At 33.4% G+C, this 14,605-nt stretch overlaps 1 protein-coding gene across 1 annotated transcript; it reads right to left on the reverse strand.

The window, feature by feature from the left end:
- Nucleotides 1-368: 368 nt before the first annotated feature.
- On the reverse strand, nt 369-4,295 carry LOC114175388 (zinc finger protein CONSTANS-LIKE 15-like). The gene is made up of 4 exons (XM_028060160.1): nt 3,433-4,295; nt 2,254-2,397; nt 1,096-1,355; nt 369-774 (listed from the first exon to the last, which is right to left on the reverse strand). Exons 1-4 carry the CDS (start codon nt 4,042-4,044, stop codon nt 672-674), a joined length of 1,119 nt encoding a protein of 372 aa, XP_027915961.1. The 5' UTR covers nt 4,045-4,295; the 3' UTR covers nt 369-671.
- Between the last annotated feature and the right edge of the window lie 10,310 nt (nt 4,296-14,605).

Consider the following 14,605-nt stretch of genomic DNA (forward strand, 5'->3'; position numbering starts at 1 on the left):
AAAAATAAAATAGCATATTGACATAATGAAAATAAATATCAAAAAAATATTATAATAAAACAATAATTTTTAAAGTGTGACTTGGAAGTAAGAGAGAATTTGAAAGTGTCAAAGTATCACAGCCCGTAACTGAACAAGAGCTTTCAATTTTATTTAGATGTGTTCTTATACCCAAAAAGGAAAAAAAACACACATGTTTATAGAAAGTTCGAATTAGGTAAGAGTTTGCAATCGCACAACTGTTCAAAAGTGAGAAATTCAAGTAGAAGAATTCAATTCAGTTTTTTTTTTTTTCTTTTCTAAGCTGCATTAAGTGGGAGAAGAGATTATTATGTGAGATTTTCAAGTGACCTATTTACATGGAAAGAGACTGAGAAATGTGTTGAATGATACTTCAATCACAAAACAAATCTTAACAGGATTAGTTCACCGATTTAATGTCGGTGTATCACTATCGCCCTCTTATGTGACAATCTCACCAAATATCAACTCCCACATAATGTAACAAATAAAAATTGAAATAAAACATCTACCAAAACTGATTCAAATCAATCAACCAATCAATGCTCAGGGAGTTTATGAAAACTAGAATATATCCATATTTCTGTGATATTGTAACTTATGTATACACACAAGAGCATTGAACTAGGATGAGATTTCTGAAAAGCCACTCATCCTGCTTGAACATCACTTGCCTTCACAAATCTCCCTCTCACCCTCTTTCTAGTATCAGCCCTGGCCTTTCTTGATTCATAGCGAATGTGTTTATCGTACCTGTGCAAAGTACGATGCAGCAACTTCAAACTAAAGATCAAACTAATACCATCTTTCACAAAATTAAATCAAGTGTGTATTGCTTGCATGTATATCTAGATAGGTTTCTGTACATTTGCATTCGCTACATGTGTAAAAATTTAAAGAGTTTAACTTTTATCCATTGTAACATCTTTTTACATTGTCAATCAAGAATGAATCATGGTGCGTATGACTTTTAAACTAATTATTAAAGTCAAGAAATGTATATCAATTTAGATAATAAAAATCATTGGACGACTAATACATACACTATTTCCTTCATATAAAAAGGAAATATACCTTCGAGATTTCTTCTTCTCCTTGTAGCGTAACATTGCATTACCTCTATTCTTAGCCAACTCTTCCAAGCTAACCCTGGCTTTTAAGGTGTTAACATTTGCATTCCCACCCACAAGATGCTCCATGACAACCACCTTGTTGGTGCCACTATACGGTATTGATTCTAGCAATTTGGACTCTGATGACAACCCACCTCTGGCTTTCTTGTTGCTTTCTTCTTTCTTCTTTGCGTGGCTTGATGATGACTGATCCGATTGGTTCTGCAATTTTTGAAACCATAAATAGTTTGTTATTTACTGGTTCCCCACAGATAAAGGTAAAACCAAGCATGAAATGGAAATATCTGACGAAATGAATGAGAAAGGCCAAATCATAATGGAACTTTACTGCAATCATTGCGTAACAGTTTATAACACAATAAATTGTAGAAAGCACCCATGTGAAACATGGAAATAGTGGTTATTACATACTATCATATACTCTACGCATCATCTGGCACTTGGGAATGAGAAGTATGATTCCCTCTGCGGATTTTAAATGATATGGACGCAGCTGTTAAAGTTTAATATACAGACAAATAAAGTTGGAAGACTCTGCATCTTTAGCAATTAAATCTTTCCGTCCTCAATTGTCCCTCCCCATGTGAACTCTGTACACTAAATCAAAGCTATGAAGGCCCACAGTTTTGTCAGTACGTTCAGAGTTTAAAACTACTAACCCACTTCTACTGCAAATTTCTTTTTCAACATTGATTTCGTTCAAAAAAGAAATCCACAGGTTTATTACTATTAAGGTGTGTCAGAACCTAACATATTTCTCAAAATGATTGGAAGACAAAGAACCCTATAGACCATTTGCATACTGCATCAACCTCCTTAGAGAGCCCGAATCAATTGCATCACCCATTCAAAACCATTTCATCACACTCCCACAAACAGTTGCAATCAAATGACTCTCATATTACAATAACAGTAGACTATAACTACTTCAACAAGCCGGTAATTTGTAAATTGCATGTAGTAAATCAGAAAGCTCCATTGACACACGCGAGCAAGTTTTATAATCTGGTGGCAAACTCCTTTAACTTGCAATACATCAAGCTCAAAAACACACAAGGCAAAAATTGAAAATCATTCAGCAGCACAAGTAATGGCTTACATTTCTTGATAGAATATCATCACCGGTGGTCGAGTAATTTATATTGTGCATATCTTGAAATGATGTTGGAACTTCTAGACCATCAAATGTCACCACTCTTGGTTCATCACAACCTCTTGATTTCTGTAATTCAAAATCCCACACCTGCATATAAGAATAAAAACAATAAGCACTAATTATGGCATAAGTTTCACGTCCAAGCCAACTCTTCCATAATAAAATTGAAACTGATTATAAAATCACGTGCCGGATTTTTATTGAACCAGTACACCATAATAAATTCAAACTGATACAGTGTTATATAAAACGGACAAAGATAAGAACTCAAACACGTTTTTAAGGTGTGCCTAATTCAACTTATTTACCAGAAAATTAACATTTTTGTTCAGTCTTTTGAAAACAAAAAAACAATTATTCATCAGAGAAAATAAATGCAAACCACCGGAATTATGTCAATGTGAAAAGGAAGCTGTTTGCGCCTACTTAGATTTCCTCAATCATGTGAAAAGAAAAGAAAAGTAAGATAGTTACCAAAATGACAATGCAAGATGGCATAAAATTAAAGCACAAACAATGCAATCTTCTACCTCGAACTAGAAACCAGCAATTATGCCACATTGCAATTGTGTAATCAATTTTGCAAAAACAAAAAAAAAAATCACAAAAATTAAGCTATTAATTGGATTAAATAAAGTAACCAAGTTTCCCATCCCAATATTCATTACAATTAAGATTGAAACTAAAAGACCATTAAATAATATGAAATAACTACGTCTCAAGTCACCCATAATTCATTGGTCCCATAAAAATGGCTTCAAATTCTGTTTCACGACGAAAATTAGTCACCAGCAAGCCGAAAAAATTAATTTATTTTTGTAAATATAAGCTAAATATAAGATTACCTTTTAAGAAGTTAAAAAAAAAAAAAAAAAAAAAAAAAAACCATTTTTTTCTTATCAAGATGAATCATGCTCCACCGTATCCCAGAGCTGAGATGAAGCATAACTATGCACTCATTCTAATAAAAATAATTCCCTTTTAAAATTCGTAGCAAATAGTGAATAACTATCACTTGAGTTATTGGAAACTCCATAGTGTTCAATGTACCCTGTTTATATAATGTGTTTGAATACACATTTTTTTGTTTATTTCGTAGAATTTAGAAGGTAAATTAGAAACCTGAGGAGACTGATAGTTGGGATCAAAAGTCCAGAGAAGATCTCCAGCTTCGACTCCGTAACCGTTATCGTTAGTTTTGGCGGCGTCGAATTCGGATTGGGAATCAGGCATCCCGAGCAAGGACGTGAACGGCGTCTGCTGCAGCAACATCTCGTCGACAACGTCGTTTGCAGGCTCCAACCTGAATTCCTGAGTCTCGGCAGGCGCAAAGTCGTTCTCGTTCCTGGTGCGCGCGACTTCGAGGACCTGCTGGTAGACCTCGTCACGGCAGTTGGCGTGGCGCAGGCGGAGATCGAGGCCGAGGGCGGAGGCAATCTCAGGGAGGGAGGGGCAGCCAGAGAGGCCAAGGAGGCGGTGGCGGTGGTGGAGGGAGGCCGGGGCGTGGGCGTGAGCGTCGAGGTCGCAGGCGTGGCAGAGGATGAGATTGTGGGCGGAGCAGCGGACGGTGGCGGTGTCGGTGTTGCAGGTGTCGCAAATCTGGAAGCGCACGTGCTTGAGGGAGAGAGCGTTAGCGGCGTGCACGTGGTGGTCGCAGAGGAGACAGAGTTTGGCGGAGTCGGGTCGGCAGAAGAGTAAGGCGGGTTTGGTGTGACAGTAATCGCAGAGCAACATGGTTGGTTAGTGAGAGAGATAGGTTGTGTTGTGTTGTGTTAGCGATGGGAGAAGCACATGATAAGCATGGGGAAGGTGGAGACGCAATCTGAAGTGAGGGATGGTGGGGACAGGAAGGAGGTGGAATGGAAAGATATTTGGTCACTTTTTCGGCCTAGTCTGTGTTATGTGATGTGTGAGTGAGAGTGAGAGTGAGTGAGTGTGTTTCATGCATGTGCGTGCTCCACCTCTTTTTGCACCTCCTTTCCTCTGCAAACTTCCCCCCCTTTCCATGCGCTTTTCTTTCCGATAAACTTCCCTCGGACCGGCCGTTGCTCTTCTTCCGGACTGGGCCGGCCCAATCCACTTCATTTCCTTCGCTTCAAATATATATATATATATATATATATATATATATATATATATATATATATATTTTTCAAGTATATCGATATTTTAGTTTGTATGGTATTTTCTGTAAATTTATTAAATGTTTTATAACGAAAAGTTGTTAGACAAAGAGATTTGTTCATAACTATTTTATTTATACGTATTTATAAATAAACTACAATTTTTAAGGGTGATTAAAACATCTATATTTTCAAATCCAATTTATAACTACCCAAATTTATATCATTTTGAGTCCATTTAAATAGATTATTCTCCAATACAAACCCTTATTACTGGATTTTAAGTTAAATTTCTTTCCTTGGATTTAGATCAGACCCATGGATACTTTTACATTTTGAGAATCCATAATAAAATATGTTCAAGTCAATTTAAGCCTACATCCAATGGCGGAGCAATGCAGGAGCGGCCGGGAACCACCGCCCCCAACTTTTTCAGCTTTTTTAAAATTAGATGTATTTAAAAAATTTGAAATTATGTTTAGTTTTAATTTTTTTTAAATTATTTGTACCGATTTAAATTAGATAGTTGTATATTAATAAAATTAAATTAACTATTTTTTTATTTCTTTTATAATAAATAGTACAATATAAAATTAAATTTATAAAAAAAAAATTGTTAAAATAATTTTTTTTTATTGTATTTTTAGTTTTTCAGGTATTGTACTCATCTTTCATCTTTACCTTATCTCTTTTGTTCCTGAAAATTAAAATTAAACAGAAACTTATTATTTTTGTTCTCATTTTTTTCATTTTTTCATATCTTCTCTTATGCTTTTAAAAGAAGAAAAAAGTAATGTTCTCTTGTCTCATTTGGTAATGAAATACTTATTTAATATTTAACCATGTTTTTTTTATCGCATTACCTTTTTATATATTATTTTTTTATGAATATAGTAGAGCAAGTAATGTATTATGTGATCTTTTATAGAGGGTTTTTAATTGTGACTTGATTATCATAATTTTTTTTAGTAATTATATCTCTCAATTTTTCATTAAATTATGATAAATTATTTTTTAGTCTTAAACTTGTTTGGTAGATAAGTATATTGATAAAAAAACAAAACAATAAATTCATTTTTTGAAATTGATGAAAAAGAAGGAAAGATGAAAACAAGACGATAAGGTTGCCCATCGCATAAACATAACGATGATGAAGTGAAAGCTTGTGATAACTTTGGAATCAATATGTACACATTAGTAAAATAGAAAATGAATATTTTGGTTATTTACATTGAAAAAAAAATATCTGAAAAATTTAATTATGATTCAATTATTTGATAAGTTTAAGAATATGAAAAAATGAATGACAATCATTTATATATGTGTAATTTATTGTATAGTTATAGTTATACTAAATTATGTATCAATTTTCATTGAATTAGTGACAAAAATGTTAAGTGTATTATTTTGGATTCCCCAAAAATTTTGGTCAAGATCTGCCACTCCGACATTGACCCAAGTATATCAAAGTTAGAGAGAAAGTTGAGTTGGATCGATTCAAGTTGAACTAAGTCAGTTCAAGTCTATGTTGAAACAAGTTGAACTAGATTAATCTGAGTCGAGCAAGACCAAGGTTGAATTGGGTCTACTCAAGTTGAAAGTGCAGCTTAATCGAGCTTGGGTCGAATGTCCACATAAATCAACTTTGGTTTAAGTTCAACTAAGTTAATTCGAGCCTTTGTCCAATAAATCTACTAGCCAATTCTATTAGGTCTATCTCACTATAACTGATTTAATTGACAAAGTAGATTTAATTCAATTTAATTGGATAGAACAAATCCAAATCTAATTGATCTAATTAAAAGAAATTTAGAATATAAATCCTATCTATTTTATTATGTTTAGATTGAATTTTGACTAGATGTTAAAAAATCTAATGCATAATCACTCTTAGTAATCTTATAACTAAAACTATAGTATGAATTTGTTATCATAATTATATATATATATATATATATATATAAATATATATATATATATATATATATATATATATATATATATTATACATCAACAGTAAAATAATGTTTAAAAGAATAACATATATGTATATTTATGAATTACTTATTTGTTAACTTACTTTAAACATTTGTATTTAAGTATAAATACAATAACAAACTTACTTCATGTGATACAATTACATGTGCATGAGTATTGTTCACGTCGATGGAAAGTAAGGTGTAGAACATGTTTGGTTCAACTGATTTGCATGGAATTGAAGTGTTGATTTGCAAGTGAATTCCAAATTTTAACACTCTTTCAACTAAAAAGATATGCAAGGAAAGTCACCTCATCACATCAAATTTATGTGATTCTCCATGTTATTTAATCTATTAAAATATATTATAATAATTAAATATATATAATTAATATTTATTTTTTAATAATAATAAAATTATTATTATAATTATTATTATTATTATATAATCATAGTATTATTATTATAATAATTATTATATTATTATTAATGAGAAAAAAATTCAAATAAATGTGGTTTTTTCATCTATTATATATAGTTTTTTTAAAATTAATTAATTATATAAAATGAAATAAATTTAAATAAAATTAGAGATTTTTTTTGTTAAACTAAATAATGTATATTTTAAATTATTTCGGGTTATAAATGATATTATCAATAAATTATATTTTTTAATTTTAAATAACAATTTTAATGTCATTTTTCCAATTTACAATGAAGGGTAAAATGGTAATCATACAATTTAATTTATTAAAAATAAAAATTTATTAAATTTTACCATTCACATCATACACAAACTTTTCACTCATGTCTATTCAAATCATATTATCTTTCCCTTAATCTAAATAACCTCATCTTTACCTACAAATCAACTTAAATCAACGCAAATTCACTTCTCCAAATCCACACCTCAATCCAAACACAGTTTAAAAGTATTAGTTTATATCAAATATGAATAATATTTAATTATGCAAACTGCACCTGTTTCACAAAACCTATGATACGAGTTAGCCTGACGAATTGTAATTTATTTTCTCGGGTCTTAATTTCCAACATTTTAAGCATCTCAACCAAGTTCAATAAAGCAACAACCTGATGAATTGGATCTCAAGCTACCCACATCCCATTTGAACTATACTTACCTAGATGAAGCATAGAAGCTACTAATAATAATCTCTAGTGATATTCTATCGTATAAAAAAAATGTTGTTGTAGGTGTTGAAAAAGCGTAAGAAGGCACTTGGTTGGTCTTTGGATGACATCACTAGGATCAGCCCAACAGTATGTATGCATCGGATATTGTTGGAGGATAATTTTTTACCTCTGAGACAACCACAACGAAGGATGAATCCTACCATCCTAGATGTGGATAAAAAGGAGGTGACAAAGCTACTGAAGGTTAGCATCATATATCCCATCTCATACAACACTTAGGTATCTCTTGTCAAGGTGTTCCCAATAAGAGTGGGGCAACTATTGTGCGAAATGAAGATAAAGAGTTGATTGCTACTCGACTGCCATATAAATTGAGAGTTCGTACGGATTATCGGAGCCTTAACCAGGTTACTCAAAATAGGATCACTTTCTCCTCCATTCATTGATCAAATAGTTCAGAGATTGGCAGGCAATCACACTATTGTTTCTTAGATGGCTAATTGAGATATATGCAAATCTACATTGCACTTAAGGATCAACACAAGACCATTTTCACTTTCTCCTTCGGTACTTTTGCTTATAGGAGGATGTCATTGTTAACTTTTTGGCAAGTGTACCAAATCGTTGCAAGTAGTAAAATGGTAGTCCAAGTGTCGTTTTCCCAAGGGATTTGTGTTTGTTAATCTACTCGTGATTGTTTACTAGTTTTAGCAATTATGAAAAACATTTTTAATTCAATGTAAAATAAAGCATGCAAAATTTATAAAAATGAAGATGTGAATCGGTAAAGAGCATCATTAGGATTGGATTTCATGAATCAACTTAATGTAACGCTACACAATATATACATCCCTTCGTACTCACATTCATGTTAAAAGCATACTTACTCTAATCCCTTAGAAGCAAGTTCTAAATCATATGTTAAAACTCTAATTCCTTAGCCATTTTAGCATACAATTTGCATTAAGATCACAATTCTAGAATGACCAAGAGTTAATGTCTATTCCTAGATCATAACTCTTGAGATGTTCTATCCATGTCTAGTTCCAAATTCATTTTCCAATGATTGAGTAACAACAAATAACATGATATTCCTATCATACACATTAAATATCAAGATAGAACAATTGAATACGAAGGAAATTATATTGCATAGGAAAAGTCACATAGTGTCTGAATTCATTACATCCAATCCTAATGAAAATAGAGACTAGCTACTCCTAATCATCTATAACATACGGATTTGATGAATTCGCACAAGTAGATGGAAGAATTCGCTGTAATTTCGTCCACAAGATGCCCTTGACCGAAGCTTTCGAGTTTTTCTGCGTTTCCACCACAAAAAGAACTGACTTCTTTCCTTTGATTCTCGAAACTTAACCAACCAAAACGGTCTGCTTGTTGGGCGAGCCCTATCTCTCGCTGGGCGAGAGATCACTAAACTGCCATAGAACTGCTGTGTCTCGCTAGGCGAGACACTTCTCGCTGGGCGAGACACTTCTCGCTGGACGAGTGGGGGGGCTCTGGCTGGGCGAGATGGTCCTGGCAGACAGCTTAGTAGTCTTCCATTTTCCTATACATTTACCTATACAATAATCTAAGAAAATAAAAATACTTCTAACTAAACAAAACACAAAATACTAATAAACTAACTAAGAAATAAACACCAAACACATGAAATAAAGACAAATAAGAGAGGTTAATAAGCTTAAATACCAAGTATTTATCAAGCTTATCAACTATTCAGACTGTGTAATACACCAACCACTTTACCTTTTATTTAACAATTGCATCCATAATTTTATTTTATTATATTTACTCCCAATTTCTCCAATTCACTCAGATACACATCACTTGGTTTTTTTTTATTAAGTTCTAATCAATTTTCAATTTAATTGACGATTATATTTATTTCAACATTTCAATTTAATTAATAGTGGATTTACATTTTATTTTTTTATTAGATTGTGGTTTAAATTCAATTGAACATTTTAAAACTTAGTTTTTTCATTCATTTTGGTTACTTCATTCAATTTCTAGATATTGTTCTAATTTGATGTCTTCTTGTTTTGCATTAAGTTTTATTAATTTGTTAAATTTTGATCAATATTTTGTGCAACCAAAATGTTGTCATCAGTTTATAATCTTCTTAATTAAATAATTATTCACTAAATTTCCTATCTTCATAAAAAACCCCAAAACTCATGTTTTCTATTTTTCAAATCCTCGCTCTTGCCTAATTAGACTCCTGCTAGCCCGCGAGTGCTCTTTACAACTCCCTCTCCCAATGAGACTTTATTTTAGCCCATCGAGTGCTTTCTACAACATTTTTTCCTAGCAAATCTACATTGTATCATTGCATTGGATTTTCAAAACCTTTTTTTTTTCTCAACAAGAGTTACACTTGCCCAACAAATAGGAATGCAAAGTCACTCAAAAGCATTATTTGCACCCAACAAAAGAAAAAAATAGTTACACTCATTGAGATTCAAACTCGACACCTCTCACTTACCAAACGAGTGCTCTATTTGAATGAACTACAACTTCATTTGTTCATTTTACTAATTGTTATAATTTACCCTAGTCGAAGGATGAGTCGAGTCCATCTGAGTTGAAGATTGAGTTGTGTCCTCTTAGGTTAGAGGTTGAGCTGAGTCATTTCGGAGTTAGAGGTTCAGCTAAGTCAGCACAAGGATAGCAGTTAGGATGAATCAACTTGGGTTAGAGGTTGAGATGAGTCGACCTGACAAGAGGTGTGTTAGCTCGGGTTAAAAGTCGAGACAAGTCGGGTCAAGATGATATTTGAGACAAGTCGGCCCAAGTTGAAGTGTTGAGTTGTGTCATATTGGGCCTAGGGTCGAACTGATTCATTTTGAGCCCAAGTCAAGTTGAGTCGCACAAGCAAAGCTTGAATCAAGTCAGTTTGGGTCTAGGTTGACTCAAGTTAGTTCTGACCGATGTTGAGGTGAGACGATCCAAACACAAGTCGAGTTAAGTGAACTAGAACCAAGTTGAATCAATTTGGTAATGTCCATATCTAATAGATATAATAGTTAGGTATGTTAAATCAATCTCATTGGATTTAATCCAATTGACAAAGTGGATTCATTCTAGATTTAATCTATTTAACTTGGATTCAAAAGTTCTAAATTTTATTTATTAATTAAAATGGATGTAAGCTGTATGTCGCAACCGGAATCGCGACGGGAAGGCGAATCGAAAAAGAAAACGGGTTTTTTTAAAAAGATTGGGAGTCGCCACCACAATTATTTTTGGAAAACTATGGAAAACCATAAAAATAAAGCACGTCTGCGAAAAACCAGATTTTTGGATCCGGGAGTCGGTTACGCGTAGGGAAGGTGTTAGCACCCTACAGCGCTCGCCTGAAGGTGGTACCTTTAATTAAAAGTGCAAAGTTGATGTGGTTTTCGAAATATTGATTTTCCCCAAAAATAATGAGACAACTAATATTGAAAAGAAACAAATTTTTTTTTTTATTTTTGGGCCGACAAGGATTAACTTTGGTCCTACGTATTTTCATTAAAAATGAGAAATCAGGGTTACGTAATTCTTTAAAAGATATTTGAAAAAAAAACAATTGAAAAAAAAAGATTTGATTTTTTTGGAAGTGAACCTGACAAAGACTGACCTTGCTCCTACGTATCTCATGGTGGAGAATCAAGGATCACGTAGTTCTATTCAAGGACTCTTTGTTTGAAAATGGTGATGTTCTTTTTTATATTTTGAAAATTTTATATTTTTTTGTATTTTTTGAATTACTTGAAAATATGTGTCACACGACGCGGGCGGTCGGACAAACACTAAAAGGGAAAGAAAACTATTTTTGGTATTTTTAAAAAATGAGTGTCACACGGTGCAAGCGATCGGACAGACACAATAAAGTGAAAGAGAATATTTTTCATTTTTTAGATTTTTTTCTATATTTTTTTTTTTGTAATTTTTAATAAATATTTGGTTTTCTAGGAATAAAAAATAAATAAAATAAAATAAACGAAAATAAATAAATAATAAATAAACAAAATAAAAATAAATAAATAAAAAGAAACAATTTAATTAAGAAGGGTGAAAGTGGAAAACAAAAATATGGGAGTACATGAATAGTTAGTGGGAGTGCACAAAATAGATACAACGGGCCCAAAGACAATAGACAAAGATATGGGGTGCAGGATTATCACGTATGGGAGGTGTACGAAGTAACAGGTGGGGTGCGTGCAGTAAACAAAGAGGTGTACTAAGGAAACACAAAATGGAGGTGCAGGAATTAAAAAATGGGGGTGTACACGAAGAAAAGAAAGGAGGGTGTGGTTGAGGTAAAAGAGGGAGTGCGTGTGGTAATTCAAAGCCTGCAACCCCTCTTTTTCTTTTTTTAGAAAACCCTAACAAAGCTAAGGCTTCCAGCCTCTTCTTCTCGACACCACCACAACTCCAACCTCTAGGACCGCGCCTGCACCGCCTGACTCACCGGTGACAACGCCGACCACCGTCGCAAGCCCCGCCGGCGACGACGTCGTTATTCGATTCGCCTCGCGTGAGGCACCCCTGCACCAACGGCACCTCTAGAGCTCGCCGCCGCCCACCTCCAGACGGCCGGTTTTGTCGCCGCTGCCATGCTCTTGACCGAGATCGCCACCGGCGCAGACAGAAACCCCGCAAATTCTTTTCTTCATTTTCTTTTTGCGCGAGACAGATGCTCAAGCTTTGCTTTCTCTTCTCAGGCGTGGCTCCAACGACTTCCGCTTCGTTCCTAGACCACCGCGGCCAAGGCCGCCATCGTAGCGTCGCCGTCGTGAACTGGAACACCATTGGAGATTCTAGTTCAGCTCTCTCCTTCCTCACATTAACGTGGTTGAACCCTAGCACTAGTTCGCGCACTACTCGTATTAAAGCGACGAAACTCCGACTCGCCGGTGGCAACGCCGCCGGCGATGATTTTATCTCACTCACTGTTCTCTGTTTCCGATTGGATGCGTGTGATTGAGAAAGAGACTTGAGTATGGCATTGTTCGATATTTAACAAAAAATGAAGAATGGTGGTGAAGTGCGTCTGCTGGATTTTTATTGCAGGTTGAAGGTGATGGAAGAATGAAGGAGAAAATATTGGTCCAGAATTTGTGATTAAAGATGAAGGCCGAGATGGGTTTTGGCTTACTCATGTGCGGGTTGCGTGTTGATGGAAGTGAATATGGTGAAAGGGTAAACGGGGATAGATTTTTGATGGGGATGGATAATAGAAGTATTCATGAACAAGCTGGGAATGAGGGCGAAAAAGAAGATGGTTACGGTGGTTATGAGTGTATGAAACGCGAAGGAACTGGGGTCTCATATATGATGAAAACGTGAATGGGTCTTCTTTTTGTTTTGTTGGTTGCAGGCGAGGATGAATTTGGGGTTAGGTGATGGGTTGTGGTAGGAGATGAAGATGAAGGTACCAGCAAAGATGTGATTTTGTAAAGCATAACTGTTTATGTTGTTCTGTGTGTTTGGGTTCTGGTTTGGTTTGGCAGCTTCTTGCAGGTAGAAGGTGATGAGGGAAAGATGATGATGGTGGCGAGAGAGATTGAGATTGAGGGTGAGGTTATTTTCCAGCACTTACTCGGACATCTGTAACATCCAAACAAGAACATATCTTAACAATGGCAGATAAAAAAAATAAATATTGGGCTCTGTTTTTTACTGTACCCAAGTGCGATGAGAATAAACAAAATGAATAACAGATGTAACTATGCTCAACTCAAACCATCTTTCATCCATACATTCATGAACATCAATATCAAATCACGGTAACATCTCTCCCTCACTGATTTCTAGTGCCCAAATCCCTCTCTCCAGTAATTCCAAAAAAAATCTCTCCTTCTAATACCTTCCAATTTCAAAATTAGCCATCATGACCATGCTACAGGCCCTTCCCAATACAAAACCATGATAGCATAACATGCATGGGTCTAACAGCAAGAGACCTTACGTTACCTCTTTCTTTCCCCTTTTTCCTTTTCTTTTTTCTTTTTTTTACTCTTTTTTTGTTTTTTTGTTTTGGTTTTGTTGTTTTGTTGTTTTTTTTTATTAAACTATAATGAGAGACGTAAAACAAAAAATGGAGCTGTAATAATATAAAGGAAAATAATGTAATAATCAAAATAATAAGCCCAAATAAACAAATAAATAATAAAAAAATAAAATAAATAAATAATTAGTTTTCTTCAAACTAAAACATATTTTTTTCTTTTCTTTTCTTAATTATTTACTTATTTATTTTTCTCAATTGAACTTTAATTATTTAATTAATTTTTTATTTTTTCATTACTCGGACGAAATTGTGTGTTGACATTATAGATCCAATTTTTTTATTGGACCTAGATTAAATTTAAAGTGGATTTTAAAAAATCAATCTATGATCATGCGTTAACTGTTCAAACAAAGCCAACTTATTTTTAAGAAAAAGAAAAACCATTGTAACTCCAAGGTTTTGAATTCTCTTAGCTATATAAATACCGATAATTTATGAGATAGACGGAAGGAACATCTCTCTTATGATTGAGCTCAACAAAATGCCATAAGAAAAAAATAAAAACTTAAAAGGATTTAAAGGAAAAGTTAAGAAATTTTCAAAGTTAAGGCAAAAACAAGACATTTTAAAACATATCTTCATAACTTGATACACCGATAGGATTAGCATTGTTGTTAAATATATCATACGTGGCTTCAGATCTTAAAATTTGTGTGGATTTTGTTTTCTGTTTACTCATTATTGACTATTATATCTCAACAGTGTTATGAGATTCCAAATAAGAATGATTAGTAACTTAGATATTTCATTGTGCCTAAATAACTTAAAGTAGATGTATAAGACAAAACAATTATCTAGTACTTTAGTTCTCTTTCAAATTTTGTGTATGTAGTAAGTATTAATAATAGACATGTTAATATAAACATCTCTTGTATCACAAATAACGATATATATATATATATATATATATATATATATATATATATATATATATATATATATATATATATATAT

Source organism: Vigna unguiculata, chromosome 1, assembly GCF_004118075.2.
Source record: "Vigna unguiculata cultivar IT97K-499-35 chromosome 1, ASM411807v1, whole genome shotgun sequence".
In the NCBI taxonomy this organism is placed as follows: domain Eukaryota; kingdom Viridiplantae; phylum Streptophyta; class Magnoliopsida; order Fabales; family Fabaceae; genus Vigna; species Vigna unguiculata.